The sequence below is a fragment of the Trichomycterus rosablanca genome, chromosome 1 (assembly GCF_030014385.1).
Source record: "Trichomycterus rosablanca isolate fTriRos1 chromosome 1, fTriRos1.hap1, whole genome shotgun sequence".
NCBI lineage: Eukaryota > Metazoa > Chordata > Actinopteri > Siluriformes > Trichomycteridae > Trichomycterus > Trichomycterus rosablanca.
The window spans coordinates 66,527,018-66,547,312 of record NC_085988.1 but is presented as its reverse complement, the minus strand read 5'-3'; the positions used below and the strand labels follow the sequence as shown (position 1 = coordinate 66,547,312).

The following is a 20,295-nucleotide window of genomic DNA, read 5'->3' as shown; positions in this document are numbered from 1 at the left end:
CTGGTCGGTGTATATGTCCTAGTACGCATAAATATTTTATTTTTGCCAAACCAATTTTTTAGTCACACTGCTGCTTTTTAGCAAAGGATTATATTTCTTATTGCTTACTTCTACTGTTCTCAGGTCATCCTGCCATTTTTCTCCGAGCACATTAGAAAAGTCTTGTATGACATACTTTTTAGTGGGACTGTTATAAAGAAAATTTAATTAAAGCCAATCCGCCACATACAATGACACACGCGTTCCATACATGTGGCATGCACAATAACATTCAATTATGTTATTGTAATTTTAGCTTTGCTTCAGTCATAGACAATAAAATGTGCTTTAGCAATAGAATGTTCAGAAATGGAAAATGTTTCAGTCTGTTTATGTAAAAGCCTCTTTGCTTGTAAAGTTGCTTTGTTTTGTTCTGTTTCTTTATTCAATGTTATCAGAAGTAGAAAGGCAACAGAGAAAAGATGTGGTAATTAAACCTTGTGTTTGAATTAAAAAAGGATTGAATGCAAGACTGACTTACGAATTATGCTTTTATTTATGTTGCTGCAATAAATCTGTGACAAACACCTTTAACCTTGGTTGGGGAAAACAGAATCAGCCTGGCAAGGTGTGTATGTGTTTCCAGGTATGCTTAAGTGTGCACATGGGTCGGAAAGGGCTTGTTTACTATCACACCAACACTGACAAGGAGTGCCAGCTCTAACATAAGCCATACCTACATGCTAATGTTCTTGTTTATGTATTTGTTTGTATAGAAACAGCTAGTTTTCGTTGACTTGTTTGGTGATGACCTGCATCATTTACTGTAGCCTTACAATAAACATTTCTAAAGTAATCTGTATTTACAGGAAAAGAATGAACTTTGAAGTGGTAACAGCCACAAAGTTTATGTTGGTCCACCTTAAACCACCTCATTATTAATTCTTTTCATTTTAGACATTAAAAATGCATTTCTATGTTACCTCTTGATAGTATTGGATGTTAGTACATCATTGTCAATGAACTTTCGATTATTGACCAGCTCTGGTCTGAGCCCGGTGGGAGGCGGGGCTAGGCCACTCAATAGTCCACTAACAGGCTGTTATGATGCCGGTTATGAGGTGACAGTGGGTGTGTTATTTATTGATAAACACACTCGAGACTCTGAATCTGCAGAGAGAAAGAGGCTTGTTGTGATAGAGTGCTGAATGTGCCTGTGTTTGATTAGCCTAGTGCTGGACTGCAGCCAGCAAGCCAGAGGGATATGGAGAAGAGATGTGTCTGTATATGTGTGTGTGTGTGTGTGTGTGTGTGTGTGTGTGTGTGTGTGTGCACAAACAAAAGTGTAGTCTCTTTTTGTGCCTTTTTTGTCTCTGTCTATTAATTTGTTTTATTCTGTACCTTCGGGCTCTTACCTAGCTATTCAAAATATTAAAAGTTTGAACTAAACTAACTAAATCACTTTGCTTCCATTCAGTCACTAGAGCAGTGGTGAGCTTAGTGACCTGCAGTCGGTGTTCTAATTCATCCCAAAAATGTCGACTAGGCTTTCGTCAGTTCTCTGTGCAGGCCAGTCAAGTTCTCAGAAGAGACATTGTAAAAGTCAGAATGATACGCATATTCTATGTTACATCCATAATACTGACTTTGCTTTTTATTGTAATTTTTTATTTTTTTTAATATGTGTGAAAAAGAACTGTAAGAAACTTTAAGATTTAGTAAAAAGAAGAGGAGAATGGGAGAAAATTCTCTTAGACAAAGTCTCCTCTCTAATTGCAGCTTTCTGACACATATGAGAGGGTTGGTGATGTGAACAATACGCTGATTCACTTTAGATATTGCGCTTGCTCTGTGGGGAAACAGCTCCTTTCATTTACTGCTAAATTTACACTGTAGGTGGAGCTGCTTTAACACTGTCTCTCTCTTCTTTTCTCTCCACAATTCTCTGTAGAGCTCAAAAATATTATTGAGTTTCTGTGAAGTCTGTGGGAATTTGTGCCCATTTTGTTAAAAGAGCACAAGAGGTTCACCATTAATACTGGACGAGAACAATCAGAGTTCCAGCTTGTCAAATGTATTCAGTGGGGCTTTGGCTGGGGCTTTGTGCAGACCATTTAAGTTTTTTTTACATTCAACGTATTAATTTATCTGTTTATGCAAAAACATCCCCTCCTAAACCTTTGCCATGTATGTACTTTTTATATAATGTACACTGTCTATGCATGCCTCTGGCACTGATCATTTAGGGAGAGGCTGTCTGCTCTCTATACTTTGATTTCTCAGACATGGACAGTGAGACACACATCAGTACACCTAGTTATTGCACAGACTATCTCAACTTAGCGAGGGTATTTAGACTTCAAAAGCATTGTTTAATGTAGGAAAGGCTGTCAGCAAGTACAGCTTTAATGACATTAGCAAAGTAGGTGGTAGGATTGCTGAGAGGTTAGATATTTTTTCTGATGTGACTTCTAGATGTCCTTCATTTAAAAGAAGTAAAACTCTTGTGTTTGTAAGTTTGACCAATCATGCTTTGCTTTAAACTTGGAACGTATGGCATAGCTGCATTAAGAAATGTCATTTTCATACAAAAATATGTGTTTTATGTAGATTGTTATGGTGGTTATATAGCTTGCAAGGAAATCACTATTAAATTAGAGAAAATTGTAAAACACAATTATTTTTAAGTGGTCTCCCCCACTGTACAGGCATACAGTGCATTACGATAGACATAAGGCGGCACAGTGGTTCGGTGGGTAGCACTGTCGCCTCACAGCAAGAACCCAATGTAAAACATGCCATTTAAATACTAATAAAAAAACAAACTTTAATAATATAACAATAACTAAGAAAGCATTAAAACAAATTCAACAGAGTTTCCCATATTATTATTTATTTCACATTAGCCTCCAATGTCACCCAATAACTAAATCTGAATATTATCAAACATCAACTACAATCTACTACAACTACAATCAAACTACAATCAAGTCTGACCAGCATGTGTTACCTCCAATTCTAATGCAGCCTGCCACTTCATCTCTTTAAACTGCAGCTTAAATAGATAGACAGACAGACAGACAGACAGACAGACAGACAGACAGACAGACAGACGGGTGGGTGGATGGATGGGTAAGTAGGTAGGTACGTAGATAAATGTAGATAGATAAATAGATAGATAGATAGATAGATAGATAGATAGATAGATAGATGGATGGATGGATGGATGGATGGATGGATGGATGGATGGATGGATGGATGGATGGGTGGGTGTGGGTGGATGGATGGATGGATGGATGAACAATGACAGATGGTTTATCACAATTAAACTATTGAGGATGTAAACAATGTTTGACTGCTGTGTATCTGTCACTTTACCCTAACCTTAGAACCCAAAGTCAAATGACCTCTGACATTACTCTGCCACTTCTAGCTTGGCGGGCACATTTGGGATATTGGAAAAACTGCACAATTAGCTTCATGTTTTACCCATCAATGAATCATACCTTTTCAACTACCCACTAAACAGCCTACCTACCTACCATCCAAACCAACTTGCTTTTAGCTGACCTTTTCCTTTAAGCTTATTTTAGTATTTCAGTGAGTTTCGGTGTTACAGGCAGTTCAAGTAAGTGTGAGTGTGAAAGACAATTTCCCTCAGGCTTACAAAGAGTGCTGATCGAGAGTGGCAGGCCACTGCTGTTAGATGCCAACACTTCTCACACGCACACCCTGTTCAGAAGTAACTGGTCGTAATAGAAGCCTCTCACCTGCAGACAGACATGCTGCAGTGGCTTGCCACCTGAGCCCAGATACCCAAGCCTAAGAATTACTAAGGAATTACTAAAGCTCAGGGGTCATTTTGTAACTACATTATTTTCAGAGCTGAATCTCCAGATGCCGGGCAGTATTGTGTATTTTCCCAAATGAATAGTGTCTTTGTTCAGGCACAGCTTTATTGGTACCAGCACATGTGCTAATGGGCCAGATGATGCCCTGTTTTAGGGAAAGGTAGGTGTTTCAGATAAAATATGAGGTTAATATCAGCCTGGCACTGTGTTGAGATTGAAATAACAGCCCGGGTGAAAATGTGATTATTTATTTTAATGTTAAGAGCTGAAAATAGAGAAGGAAAAACAGGTCGAGCATGAGCATTATGTTGTCTGTCATATTTTCAGATGAGACATTGATATCAGGAATGGGAAGTTAACTATTATAGATGTCGGTGCTGGGAATTATGTGGGTGTGATGAAATTTGGATTCTGTGTTCTGTCCTGTCCTCTCTGGTTCATTTCTCCTTTGCACCTCCTTGTTTGTTTTTTCTCCTGGTGATTTTAGGGTGGGGGTGTAATGTGGGTAAGGTGAATTGTGTATTTAATAAAGGAATGACAGGAAGGAAAGGGAATAGCCACAGGCTCCAAAAGCAAGCGTAGATGAGCTTGTTTGCACATGCTCTTTTTTTCAGAAGCACACACATTCACATAGGTGTACACACATACATTGACATGTTGGCCTTTAGACACATGCATGTATGCATGGAACAAGAATATGCAGGTGTGATTCAACAGTGATTCTAGGACTGATTCTATAGTATGTCCCCCTAGTAGGGATTTAATAATTCCTTTATTAATTAGACAAATACTCAGGAGATGGGAAATGAAATAATATTCTTGCTGCCTTGGTGATTTTATTACCATGTGTATGTGTGTAGATGTATTATTAGATGTATTATTAGGGGTATTATTAGAGGCTGACTTACTGAATCGGAACAAAATGTTGTGTTCGGGACATTGTGTATGTGTGCATATTGCCTATTTTTTCTGTAGGTGTGTCTAAAATACTTAAGAGATTTCTTGATGTTGCAGGATTCGTTACAGTTGCTTGGATCAGGGTATATAGACCAAACAGGCATAACATTATGACCACCTCCTTGTTTCTACACTCACTGTCCATTTTATCAGCTCCACTTACCATATAGAAGCACTTTGTAGTTCTACAATTACTGACTGTAGTCCATCTGTTGCTCTACATACTTTTTTAGCCTGCTTTCACCCTGTTCTTCAATGGTCAGGACCCCCACAGGACCACTACATAGTAGGTATTATGTATTATGTGTGCTGGTATGAGTGGATGAGACACAGCAATGCTGATGGAGTGACACCTCACTGTCACTGCTGGACTGAGAATAGTCCACCAACCAAAAAATATCCAGCCAATAGCACCTCATGGGCAGCGTCTTGTGACCACTGATGAAGCTCTAGAAGATGACCAACTCAAACAGCAGCAAAAGATGAGCGATCTTCTCTGACTTTACATCAACAAGGTGGACCAACTAGGTAGGAGTGTCTAATAGAGTGGACAGTGAGTGGACACGGTATTTAAAAACTCCAGCAGCGCTGCTGTGTCTTATCCACTCATACCAGCACAACACACACTAACACACCACCACCATGTCATTGTCACTGCAGTGCTGAGAATGATCCACCACCCAAATAATACCTGCTCTGTGGTGGTCCTGGGAGAGTCCTGACCATTGAAGATCTTTGTAGACCTACAAAGTGCTTCTATATGGTAAGTGGAGCTGATAAAATGGACAGTGAGTGTAGAAACAAGGAGGTGATTTTAATGTTGCGGCTGATCGGTGTATGTAGGGGACGGTGTTGGACAAACGTCTATAAAATATAGGCGAACATAACAATTTGGTTCTACTGGAACCTCTAGGGTAGGGCTGCTTACCTACCAATCAACAACCCATCAACCAGTCTAACATCCTGTCTACACACTAACAAACAATATCTACACACCTTACCACCCTACCAAGCATATCTACCTAACTCAGATCTGGGCTTCTGGGCTCAGTTCCGGCCGCTCGTATGTAATCATTCTTTATCTTATTTAATGGGAACTCAGCCGGTGTAGGGTGACCCTCAACTTTAATGGTGAAATGATGGCACCTCTATAAGCAGACCAGTTTAGAAAAGCATGTTCATTGAATAGGCATACTTTTTGTTGAAAACCTTCCCAAAATAGAGAAGGCTGTTATAGCTGCAAAGTGGAGCAAATATTATCTGTATTAATCCCCATGGTTTTAAAATGCTATATCCAACAAACCCATACCAGCCAACAACTATACAGTATTCCCTAAGCTCTAAATTGTTAGTGCTTTACGAATTTTGTGAATGGAATGAAGATGTAAAAGCTAGTGTAATTAGATATATGTGGGCCCAGTGCTAGTAGCTTATGAAGACAGAATACTATAGTGGCCAAGCAAAAACAATGGCCTCGTTCTCCTGCCAAGCCACACAGCAGCCTGGGAAAGGAATGCCACTGCAACTCTATCAGAGCAGCACCTAGCTTTGCCACATACACTCACTCTCAATATCCTTGCTTTGTGTTTTTGCCTAGAACAGTGTGCATTTTGTTCTAGCTGTTCACCTGCATTAAAGAATGTGCTCACAGAGAGAGATGTAAACACACATTGCCGTACCTAACTATGAGATAGAGGTAATGCTGCCCCTATCTTCTATTTTCTTCCTCCGTTCTCCCACCTGCAATGGTCTATCCACTATATGTCCAACAGTTGGTGCCCTCAATATTTCACAGGTGTGGGAGCTTATATGCAGACATTTATCTTGTTCTGTGAATTTTTCTTACTTAACGGTGGAGGATGTTACAATTGGGGGAGACAAATATGAACAGACTGGAAGGGGGGGATGCAAAATTTGAGGGAGTTTCAAAAAGTTTCCGCACTTTTATATTTTGGTTGGAAACGGTGAGTAATTGATCGTGTCTGAGAGACTGAGAGAGAGCTTATAGTCTGGATTAAGCGCCATCTGATTTTCACCTTTCACCTGCTCGAAGAAGCTTTAAGGGAAGAAGATTTTAATGTGATGATGATGTGAAAGCAACAATGCATCAGTGGCTACACACTCAACCAAAAAAATTTTTTGCTGATGGCATTAAACAGTTGATGGAAAAAATGCATCAAAAGGTGACTGTAGAAAAGTGATGTCATTTGTTATTGAAATTCATAATAAATAGAGTAAAAAGTGAAGAGCTCTCGTTAGGGATGTAACGATGCACCAGAAGACAGTTAAAAATCGGTGCACATGTGCCACGATTCAAAATCGGTTATTCATTTAAAATGAATCGATATTCACTTTAAACTGCAGAGGGCACTGGCGCTGTTCACCTCGCCTGATTGACGGCATTTCACAAAGTTGCCAGGTGGGGGATTTTCCAAATTAATTTATGTGAGGATGCTTTCTTTATTTGTATTATTCATTTATTTATATAATGTTGGATTTGTTTTAAAATTTCATTTCAGTTTTTTTACACAATAAGCATTATTTGGCATAGTTTGTACCTACCTCAGAAATAAAAGGGCATTTATTATTTAGATTAATAAAAGATAAGCACAAATACAGTATTTAAAAAAAATAAAAATTTTTAAAGAGAAATAATAAAAGGAAACTTTCATAATTTGTCTTCAATTTCATTTTGTTTAAAAAAATCGGGAAAAAAAATCGTATCGTGAACCCAGTATTGTGAATTGTATCACATCGTAAAAAATGATCTAAGATGATGAAACAAAGCACTGCAGAATTTCTCAGAAGTCTTAAACCCACTAGGAGAACAACTAACCTCAAAGCTTCATCTGTACGGTTTCTCATTGATTGAGATAGAGAACAACTTTCTATATCAATAAGCTGGTTTATATGCATATCAGAATAGAGGCTATGCTTGGAAGTCATTGTAGCTGTGGTGCTTTTAGCCATGCTAAGCAAACACAGTTAGATTGCTTTTCTAAAAAAAAAGTATCAAATTCCTCCAGAGCTCAGTTTGGTCAGGGGCCATAGTGTGTATTGAGCGGAGACTAAGTCTAACAACACTAAAAAGTTGGAGATGGAAAATGTGTGAGAGAGAGTCAAAGCAAGAGAAAGAGAGAGAGAATAAGAGAGAGAGAGGAGATAGCCGCAGGTGATGAGGGGCGCTGCAGATGGATAGCGTACGAGACAGAGCGTGAGAGATTGAAATAGTGGCAGAAAGGCTAGTATGTGAGATTGTGATGGAAGAAAGAGAGCGGGCTGGGTCTAGAATTGAGATGAAGAAGGCGGGAGGCAGGTGGGGAAGGAAATAAAAATAGGGAGGAAGGAGAAGATGGATGGAGAAAGAGTTAGATCCCCCCCTGCATACTTATGTCATCACTTGGTGGCTTGAGATAAAGAGACTGAGTAAAATTGAAAGCGAGAGAGAGAGGTGTCACTCACAAGAGGACTATGCGGGCCTTCTAAACACAGGTTCAAGCCAAGGACTGTCTTAAAAGAGGGTGAATGGGCAACCTGGAATCCCTCTAACTTAACTAAAGCTGTCTTAAATGTATTATGAATTTATAATGCTATTGATTTAAATACCTGTACTGGTAGGTGCTTAGGTGGCACAGCAGTAAAGTACTTTAAACCACTACTGCTGGGATCCAGGGTTTGAATTCCCAGCAACACTATCAGCCAGCCGAGCACCCACATACAGTTCTATTTGGGGTGTGTTACTGCATTGGCACCATGACCCCCTTGACTAAGATAAAGTGCTGATAAAATATGAAAATTAAATGTAAATAAAATATCAAGTACCTCCAATAGAAAATAGAAAAAACTCTTGAAATATGATTATTATTGTCTTCTATTTTTTACTGGATTTTTCAAATATTTATTTGATTAAAAAACCGAGTGAGGAAAAGAAAGATTATATATATATATATATATATATATATATATATATATATATATATATATATATATATATATATATATATATATATATATATATATATATATATATATATATATATATATATAAATATTCTTTACGAATACCATGCATTAAAATGTAGTTTAAAATACAAAGGGCAAATAAAAGGAAAAACGACCCAAAAAATACTACTGAAGGTTGTTTTTCCTTGACAGTAATAACTAAAGCTTTATTTAGTTAGTTTGTTGGTTAGTTAGTTAGTTATTATTATTATTAGTTTGTACTTAGAAAGCCTAGAATACCCATGAAGTAGTGACATGATGGACATGTGGACCTGTTAGACTTCCTAGAGTGCTCTTTCTCCCCCGTGAGGTGTTTTTTAACAGTTTGAATGGTGTGATCTTGGCTCTGCTCTCCAAGGGAATACAGGCTAAGAGTTGTGACAGTAGCACTTTTGGCCTGCTAATGTCCCTCTGCATGTCCCCATGGCCTGTCCAGCCCTGCAGCCGATGTTAAGCCAGCAGCCTTTACTATTTTAAATAGCTTTAAAGGTGTGCTAATCGCCCTGCAAATGATTAAGGAAACACTGCACCACCCGAATCCACCCGAAGCGCTTTAAATGTTTGCACAAGCTATAATTTTTACCAGTGTTTGTATAAATGTAGTAATTTAGAGATCCTAATGAGGTTTTAGCTGGTTGGGTCAAGAAATGTAGGCCCAAAAAATGCACACACCCTAAACAAATATGCAGATGTATAATAAAACATGATTAACTGGCATATAGAATGCCTTATTAATGCAGATTGGTTGGTCATTACCTTTTATTTATCTAAATAACCCAAAGCCTAAAAAGCACTGATGCATAAACACAATCAGTTTATTTAATGAAGGCAACCAACTGAAATTTACATTTACATTTACATTTTCAGCATTTAGCAGACGCTTTTATCCAAAGCGACTTACACAATGAGCTGAACACAATGAGCAATTGAGGGTTAAGGGCCTTGCTCAGGGACCCAACAGTGGCAACTTGGTGGTGGCGGGGCTTGAACCGGCAACCTTCTGTTTACTAGTCCAGTACCTTAACCACTGAGCTATCACTGGAAATGAATCTGTAAATGTGAAGAATAAAAATTGCACAATAGCAATAATCTCCTGCTAGGTCAGCACCAATAGTAATGCTATATTTTTCTGAATAATATTACTAAAGAGCTTGCCTGTCCCAAAATGATAATCATATTGTTCCACTAGTTAAAACAAATGTCCTACTGTGAGAGGCCTATACGCATGCTAGCTCTCTAATCTGCTAATTTTTTATGATGGCTGGTGTGTTGGTACATATAGTGCAGTTGTTGTTAATTAGTAATGCTGTTTTAGTAAAACTTTGCACGGCACATAAATAGGTTTCAGACACGCTGTCAGCTTAATTAAAATCCCACTGAGCTCCAGCCTAATTGCAGAGATGAAACTAGAGGAAAGAAGGGGTCAGGAAATCTGATTAGGTTTCACCACCATAGGGTTCTGCCTGTGAGCTACAGTAGATGCCCAGCTTTACCAACACTCACATGCATGTACGCACAGCCAGGATCAAAATGTTTTAACAACCTCAATCTCCAACCCAGCAACCAAAACAAAGCCTCCTGCCCTCATCAACATGGTCACTCAGTGGGTGCTGTGTGCTCGCTGGAGAACCGGTTCATTTTTCCTTTATTCATTAGCAGCTTAAATACCACATTCTATTGACAGGCTGAGTTCCCTGTGGAAATGGCTTTGATTACAGAACCATTTCAGTGTCTCCATCCTACTCAAATGCACATTTCTTTTCTTTCTGCCCTAGTCAGAAAAGAAATGTGGTCTTTGTACTTTGGCATGGATGGGATCGATACACTCCCAGCAATTGAATCAAACTAAATTTGGTGCAGCTACAACCAGGACTACAATGGCTACAAAATCCTTTATTCCATTGACATTAATTTCTATTGCTTAGTGCTTAATGTCTTAAAGTAAGCCATGGCACATACAGCAGCTTTTAGGATTGGATCATCGTTAATGCTGTAGATTAATGTCAGCTCACCCAGGGATGGTGGAGAAAGCAGTCGCCTCCAGCTGAATATTGATGCTTGCACAGTGAAGCAAAAATACAACATTATCCCAGTATTGACTCAAACTTTGGTACTTTCTGGGCTTTTGTCTGCCTTTTTCCTGATGCAAAAATAAAAACCTATGGTAATTCTTTTATCACTGACATCCTGTTAAAAGTATTACATTTAAGAATACTAATTAATGTATTTCTATGTATTAAAGTTAGAGTTGATTCATGCCTCATGCACACTGTTGTCAGGATAGACCTACAGGATGAATGAGGTTACTAAAGATGGGTAAATAAATTACTGGAACATGCTATACAGCTATCGGGTCTACAGTATTAGCTAAATGCCAATATAGCTACGATAAATATAAAGCATGTAGGATCTAATTAGTTCATTTGCATAATGCTAACTGGCACTTATCAGCTTTCAGTCAGCAGTAGCAATGTTTGCATTTTTTTAACTCTTGGCTGGTAAAAGCATGCTGACCTGGACAAGTAAATAATTGGAGGATCTAAATTTGTCTCTTTTAGATGGATGTTTTTTCCCATACCCAACCTTATAAACCTGAGCATGTGAGCCTGACTTCCCACGGGATGCTACTCTATAAAAAAGAGCATAAAGAAACATCAGCCTGTGCTATTTATTGCAGCTGCCGTGCTAGGAACTTGCTTCAGCCATATTTTCAGGTATGTATGGTTGCTAAACAGGTCTGACTTTCACTTGACTTGGCAGATTTATACTTATCATACAGGTGCAGACTTAAAACTCTAAAACCCCTGAAAATTCTACCTTAGTTCTCTGTAAGACAGTATTGTCACCCATTCTTGGAGTTTTAATACTGTTGTTGTAGTGATTCAATTAAATGAGAAATAAGTGCAATAGGAGATTTTCAGTCAAACAAGATGCTTTGTTAAGAAAATACATTAGCTAAAAATAGACATTTTTCATATCCACGTTGTTAATTGTATTGTCAAAAAGTAACAGGCTTGAGAATAACATGCTGTTGGCTTTCTACCCATCCTATATGATGCATTAAAAATAACCTTAAAGAATTGTCCAATAACAGTACACTGCATATTAAATCTGGTGCTACTGATGACTGTCTTTCCATCATAGGTTGGAACAATAGATATGTAAAGGAATAGTAAATATAAACCCTAACAAATGTACTGGATTAATTATACATCCATTCCCTATGCTGTAAATGTCACTGCAAATCTATAATCTATAAAATATTACAGGGCACTGAATTCACACCCGAAGAAGATTTTGGACCGGTGCATTCATGCTTTTTCCCACCATCATCTAAACATTATGGAGAGATTACATTTTTGAATTTGAATTTATTTATTCAGTAAAGTTCTACAGACTTTCTATAACATTTTCTACTCACCCGTGGCTATAAAGCTATACAATTCTTACTCCTCTGGGAAGGCTTTCCACATCATTTTGGAGTGATTATGTGGAAATTTAAGCTAAAAAGCAGAAAAAGCGTCCAATAATTTTAAGCTATATAATGTGTTTTTGTGGTTGCTAATACTGCTTTAATACTTTATTATTCTGTTTATGCATTTTACTTCCAATCCCACCCCTACCACTGCAGACTCCTACCCTGGTAATTAACACACTCCAACACTTGCCAATTGCTTGTTTCACCTGCACAAAGCATATGGAGAATCAGGCACTGACTGATCTATGTGCAGGCGCCATCGATCAGCATGTCTGCATCTAGGTGCCCGGCTGACTGATAGCCCCACTGAGATTTGAACTCGCCAGCTTGAAATCTCAGTTTTTAATACTTTTATTTAAACAACAAAAAAAAATGCCTAGCTCCAAGTTTAAATTTGTCTGAAGCTCAAATCCATTCTCACTCACTATTTTAATCTTTTGTCTTGCACATTCCTCTCTTTGTCTTTTCACATTTCTCCAGCTCATTCTGTCGGCTGTGTTTTAGCTGACTGCAAGCTTTAGTTAAAGCTTTCTTGTGCCTGACTTTGGAAAAATGAGCCATTCTCTTGAGATTGGTGCTTACACAGTTAATCTGAAATCAATGGCTACACCAGGCTGGAGAATAAGTATGCACACACTTGAAAGGGCGCCTGTCGCCAGCGGAAAGTTTTAGAAAATGCAGCATCATGGATTTCTTTTGAGCGGGGATTACAATGCCACCAATTTCAACTTTCTCATTTGTCTGGTCTTACTGCCTAAATTGTTTTGGGATTTTTTTGGGACTGGCATTAGGGTTAATTATGCCAATTGTACTTTCCCTGTGGACAAATTTCATTCTGGCGGTCCTCTTGGCTTCCTGTCTGCTTAAGGCCCTTGGAACCATCATTTACGGTGCCCATGCTGAGTGTTGATATTAGATATTGGCTTAGTGTTTACTGGCACATCCAGGATTTAAAATTTGAACATAAGAAACATTTTTTTAAACCTGTTTTTTTATGCTTGAGACCTTTTGCATACTTGACATGATTGCAACCTAAAAATCTTAAAAAAACAAGATAGTAGCAAAGCAAATTCAGCAAATTCACAGATTATAATTCAGCACATTTCAACTGTATGTAGCATTTATTTATTTATTTATTTAAGTTAATTTATTCATTTTTTTTACAGTAAGTTGGCATTGTTCAAATAATGATTGGCCTGAATCCCATTAAAATAAATAAAATTTAGCTTGACAAATTTTGCATAGAAAAGTCACCCCTTGCTCAGCACATGTATTACACTTTTATACACTTTTATACCTTTTTTTCAAAATGTTAATTCTCAGTCTATTTAAATCTGCTTGCCCTGAGACCAGGGATCAAATGGAGGCTGTTTTGAGCTAGAAGAAATGACAGTTTCCATGGTGGCTAAGCAGTGTCTTTTAACACAAGGAAACTGTGAAGCTCCTGTGGTTACTGCACACGAATGGCTTTCCTCGCCACCTTTTTCTATTCCTGCTGCCAGCCTAGTTAAGCGCCAATTCAGTTATTACATACTGTTACAAACACAATGAACTGGGTTAACCCTAAGACCAGTACTATTATTAAATCTATTATTTTTAATGTATGAATCATGTGCAATTTTCTTCAATGTACCCACCTTGAATGAGTCTTTGATATTAAACCATGAAGGAATTGCTGTGAGGGAAATAAAGGATTGTGAATAATTGAAATTCAGTCGTTTCTGTCCTGTTTTATATGAAAGATCTGAACTGTTGAATGAGTCTGTCTGAGAATCTGGTGACATCTCTAGAGAATGATGTGTCATTGTACCACTATATTTTTTGCATTAACCCTTTATTAACTCTGCATGCTTAACTTCTCAAGGAAATGTGGATGAGTAGGCGACTGTGGATGAGCAGGCATACATGATGTATCAAAGAAAAGGCTTTCTGTTATTTATTAAATAACCAAATTAAAGCATATATAGTGGTACCTTGTAACTCGACGCCCCCTAAACTCGTAATCTTTAAAACTCGATACCCTTTGTTGAGAAATTTGTACCCTTAAAATCTACGTTTACCCCACGTGTGTGCGACTGTAGCTTTGTTCAGCGCTCGGCTTGAGTGGTGCGGTAAAACGTAAAAATATTTATCAAACAAACCAGCAGAATCTCACAATTACACAATTACATTTATGCTGTCCGTTTTATTTCAAATAAATAAGCTTAAAAATCCCAAAAAAGTTTAATATTTGATAATACTTTTCTATCATTGCAAAATGAAAGAGCACAGTAAACAGCAGCACCACGACCCAATTCAACCAAACAGCAGCATAAAATCATAACCGCTGCTTACCTGAGCTTTTCTCCTTCAAAATGAGACCAAATCTAAACCCGTGTTGTTCTATTAGGGATAAAATCCACTTGTTTTTCTTCTTAGCGGCCATATTGTATGTTTCCAGAATATTTCCATAATATTTAAAACCATATCCAACTGTGTCTGTCCACCTAACTAACGTAATCCGTCTTAGTGAGATCATTTATTCTCTCGGCTTTCGCGGTAAAAAGCTGCAACTGGTAATTTGTTAACCAAGCTGTCATTTATACCTCTGCAACCAATAAAGAGAGAGTTTTTCATTGCCAACTCACCTAAATGGCACACATTGGAGAAATGCAAATCTCCCGCCCAAAATCTGAATTCGGAAGCTCTGATTGGTTTATACCGCTGTTAATCAATGCCTGAACCAACAAGAATGAATCTGTGAGCAAAACAAATGAATCTTTACCATAGATAAGAGCACAGCTCCCTGATATGATTCCAATGAATAACTCGTTAGAAAAGAGTCGTTTCTGACTTCTTTTTCCTCAGTGATTCCGTTTGCTTGTTCACAGGCTGATGAGAAGAAATGGGGGAGGGGTAAATTTCATGTGTATGGACAGAGTCTGACAGAGCTTAGAGCCAAAAAAGGCACAAACGTATTAAATAATGTCACTATAAAGTACAAATAATTCATCTTACATATTTGTTCTGCAATTTACTGCAATACTTCAATGACGAAGTAAAGGTAAAGTGCATTATTGTATTTTATATTGATTTTCAACTGTTTTTTAACTGTTTTTCTATCGAATTCTATTGAGTGTTTTTATATTATATTTGTAGTATTTTTAGTGGATAAGTGTCAAAAACAACCCAATTATTTTACATTAGCCTAAAATATATGCAGTTCCATGGGCATTAACAGGTTTCCCAAACATCGTTATAGGAAAAAAAATACTTTGAAACTCGACGCCTTTTAAACTCAACGCCACTCCTAGAACCAACTGACGTTGAGTTTCAAGGTACCACTGTACATAAATCACAGTGAGTGCCACAAGGTCTGTGGGTGCTGTTATCACTGTACAAACATAACCTGATATACTTTTTCCCATGTGTTCCAGTGTTCCAATTTCAACTTTTAACAGAAGTTCTATGATTGAGAACCTTGTGTAGCAAACGACTGTGATGGATTGTTTGTTTTCCTTTTCTTTGTCTTTTTCTCTGCAATTACAGCCAGGGATTCAGGAAATGTCATTATAAAGACAGCATGGCATCTCTACAAAGATAATTAAGATTGTGACGGAATTACGGCTCACCCTAGAATTTAATTCTAATTATTATGTGATAGTGGAGATTAGTGATGTAATCCAATCAGGGTTTAGACTATGTAATCCACTTTACTGATACTGAAACGAATACCGAATTGTTTTCATATGAACAAATGAAATGTTTATGCACATGCAGCTGTGATTGTCATCTGTATTTTGTGTGTTATGTAGTAATTCTATGCTATCGTATGGCATTTTGCTGCTCTAGTGGTTAAGCAGGGTGCAAATGGCCCTATTTCAATGGGGGTTTCAAATTGGTACATTGATCACAAACCAAGTATGAGTGCTAGTAGGCACTGTCATATTTGGCCGATAGATGTTTAAATAAAGTCTGTGGACTCCATCCTCTATAAAACTGCCTAGTAATTCAGTAAATATTTATTAAGTGAGTGTGTCAAATGCCGTGTGATTGATTAACACCCTGTCTGTTATTTCTGGAATGGGCCACATATCCACTAAGACCCTCATCAGGTTAAAGCATACACTGAAAAAAAAGTTAATAAATCAATAAATAAATGACTGTTGCAAATGCAATGGGACTTACAACATTAGAGAGGCTGAGTGAATATTTGGACAATGAGACAGAAAAATTAAGCTGCTTTGTCAGGCACAACTATATTTTAAATTATGCATTAAAATAATTACTGTAGTAAATGTAGTAAATAAATTGTTCACTAGAAAAAAAGGAAAATCAATGGACAATTCTTGGCAGCATTGTTATGCCAAATGACTTGCAATGGCATTCAACCAGCCTGTGTTGTATCATCTTGCTTTGCGATCAGTATGGCCTCTCAATATGATCTATTAGCCAAGCTGGAGTTATTACAAGGCATATTCACTTCATACACAACCTACTGGCACGTTAGATGCTCTACATCTGCCCAATGAGTCTCAACAGGGCTTACTTACACTGCACAAGATCTCTTTGTCCTTCGTTTACCTACAGTCCCAACACGCATTGCCCTGTGCCCGAAACCCAACACTGACCCCAATCTGGAAGATTAAATAACTCCCCACTGAATACAACCTTGGTCTATCTTTGATGACTGAGATCCCTTCCTATTCCTTTCTCCTCTCATCTTTTGTTTCTGTCTTTTCACTTATTGACCCTTGATGTGGGGAAAAAAGTGAACAGTGGTAGCCAAGGTCATGGCTCACTTAGCTGAAAGAGAACAAGATATAAATGAAGTGGTTAAATCTTTAGAAAGGTTTAGAAAAAGAACAAACTTGAAACTTGTTTTAAGATCCATTGTGAGTTTTTGTTCAAGAAATGATTGTGGGCTGGGATGAAAGGATATTAGTCCACTTTTATGGATTCTAGTGGCATAGAAACAAAGCAGGTATATTACAACCCTTTCAGTTGTTAAGAGGTTTGTAAAGACTAATGCTATGCATCAATGGATCCTAAGCTTGTCTTAATGGCATGATACACTTATTGCTTCATGGAAGTCAGTAATAATCTAAATATATGAACTAGGCAATACCTCTCTCTAAATGTTCCCTTAATGGGTTTTAGAAAACTAAGACCAACACTCTCTAATTCTCTAATTGAACTGACTGACATGTATTGCACTGGTGCTGGTGCAGACAGGTCTCCTCAACAGGTCTTCACAGCGACAAGCCAGTTTGTACGTCATTCTTACTGTTTCTTTATTCTAAGGATACTGAATCGCAGTCTCTCACACATCTATGAAAAAATATAAAAGAGTTTTAGCACAGAGCCCTCAATAAAGCTAATTTCTACTACATCTTACATAGGAAATGACATCAACAAGTTCCTGTTTTGTGCAAAATCAGGTTTTGTTTAATGATGCAATGACAGTTAATCAGAAAGACAATTGTTTTTCTACATCACTGAATATGCACTTGTGTATGAGTGTGTGTGTTACTTTGGATGCTTGATATGAATAGATCAGAGGGTGAGTGCTCATTAGTCATGCCAGTTATGATTCATCTTTAGTGTCAGCATTAAATAAAACTGTCCATTGTGCTACTATGTAGGAATTTTTGTTACCGCATATCATTCATTAAAAAGGAAGTACGGGCATAAAAAGGAAGTATGGGCAGTCTGGGTAATTTTGGGTTAGGGATTTTGCTTAAGACAGTTTTAAGCAAGGGTCAGTACAGATGTTTTTGTGCCCCTCTGGCTGTGGATCCCTCACGACTGCCAGTACTGGGACTTTAGCTTACAGCATTACTTCATGTGCATTAGCACGCGGTAGTATCTTGCTACTACTGTCTAAAACTGCTGAAAAGCTTAGTGGTAAAGAGCTGAATATAGTGGCACAAGTGCCCTCCTGGATTGAATTCCACTCTGTCTGACTGTCCTGGAACTTTATAGTCTTCTCTCCACAAGGATTGGCATTAGCATTCGCATGAATCTTGGGCTCACTTTGTATGGCACATGACATTGTTAGGGATTAAGGAGCTTGCCTAGGGCTCCAAGCATGGTCAGTGTGAATAGTGTCTCAAGTGCCTGTCTCTCTGTCACTCACTAGCAAATGCCAGTCCAGGGACTTAAGATCATGATTAATGATGGGTGTGTTGTGCTCTTGCTGACCAGCTTCTGGAGTAGAAAAATGGCACTAGTGCCCTTTTGGCTTGTGTTACCTTTTGTCATGTCTAACAATAAAGGGAATTAAACTCACAATATTTTTCACTTAATCTCTTACTACTTACTGGAGTAGTACTATATGAAGTCAGACAGGGTAATAGCATTTTTGCCTCAGTACTTGGACATTACAGGGCATTTAACTCTTTATCTTTCCATATTTATTATTATTAGTAGAGAAGAGAGTGTTAGTGTGTGTTCTCTGTCTGGTCTTCTTAATTAGGTGTTGCTCAAGGTTACACATGGGATTGGACTGGATAGTGGCACTGACTGGCTCCCACCCATTTTCCAGTCCTGGGACTCCAAAAGCATTGGCATAAGCATTAACAGCATAAGGTGGTGGGTAATTTAGATGTTTATATGTACCAGTGGTTTAGAAAATAACTTGCTAGAACTGTATAATCACAGACGGAATGTAGGAGGGCAATGTACCTAATGAAAAATAACACAGCCCTGTTACATAACACCATACACAGTTAGCAAACAAGCTAACCCAGAACCAGTAAAATGTGATAAATTTTCCATATTTAGCAGCAATTTCTTTTTGTCATTTGCAGATTCGAGTGGACGGACCTTCTCACGGAGCTTTACAGTACGAGACAGTCCAGGTGGTGGAGAACGGGCCGATCTTGCGGGACATGGCCTTCTCGGCTGATCAGCATTTCCTCTATGTGATGTCAGAGACCCAGGTGAGTCATGTCTTTTTTTTGCCACGTAATGGCATCCACACACACTGTTTTGGGGCTTGTACAGACGTGTGAACGCTGGAGGATGAAATTATACCTGAGCAGAGTGCTCTGAATGTACCAATCACTGACTCACTCACCCTTGTTTGCTCAATCTGTCCACTAAACACTCACAAACACACACTCATATACACACATGTGCTCTGCCAGAAATTTCTAACAAGAGGTAGGATCATTTGCAGTAATTAGGCAACCATGGCAGAGGAGCGAATGCTGCAGAGAGAGAAAGTTTGAGTGTGTGTGTGTGTGTGTGTGTGTGTGTGTGTGTGTGTGTGTGTGTGTGTGTGTGTTTGTTTATGTAAATTATGAAGCACCAGTGAGCAAGACAGAATAGATTGCTGCATTAGATTGGTGAAAACTTTCTTTTTCACACACACACACACACACACACATAGGTGTACACACACACATACACAGATGTAATTTACTCACACTTCTATGCAGACTAAAAATGCTTCAGATAGCACAGTGTGTAATGGATGGAGTAGATTGGCGAGTGCAGCAGTTTCTCCAGCACTACTAAAGCCTGTAAGCTATTACAGCTCATAAAACACTGCATTCACACAACAGAACAAAAAGCACTTACTCACAGAGCGTAACAGCAGGACACTCATACGCCTGTCATTATGTGCGCTGTTTATGATCACTTGGGAAGAAATATGAAAATGACTTGTTATTAATATGTAATAAAAAGGAGCCCATATGGGGTTCAGAAATAAGTTATGAGAACAGCCCTGCAAAACAAGTAAAATGTTGAGTCATTTTTTTTAAATAGTGACAGTTGACTACAAAAAAAAACAGCTGGGTTGTTTTCTCGACCACAGCGGATGTTGTGGGTGTGAATAAAATAGAAAGTCTGCTTACTTAATATAGCAATGCAAATATGATCCATAAATGGCTTCTTATGGAACAAAACATTAAATAGTTACACACTTATATCAGGGACTGCACTGGTCTGAGCTTGACCTAATTTATGGGGTAGCACACTGGAGCACCTGGAGGAATGAGTGCTACTCAACAGTATCTGCACTGGAGACGTATGATCCTC

The 20,295-nt window shown here is 38.1% G+C and overlaps 1 protein-coding gene across 3 annotated transcripts in view; it reads left to right on the top strand.

Moving 5' to 3' along the window:
- plxna4 (plexin A4) overlaps window positions 1-20,295 on the top strand; it is a 317,539-nt gene that overhangs the window by 144,388 nt on the left and 152,856 nt on the right. For all 3 annotated transcript variants that reach the window (XM_062995348.1, XM_062995355.1, XM_062995360.1), the window contains exon 4: window positions 19,059-19,190. In XM_062995348.1, the coding sequence (XP_062851418.1) occupies window positions 19,059-19,190 (132 nt within the window). The remainder of the gene's footprint in view (window positions 1-19,058; window positions 19,191-20,295) is intronic.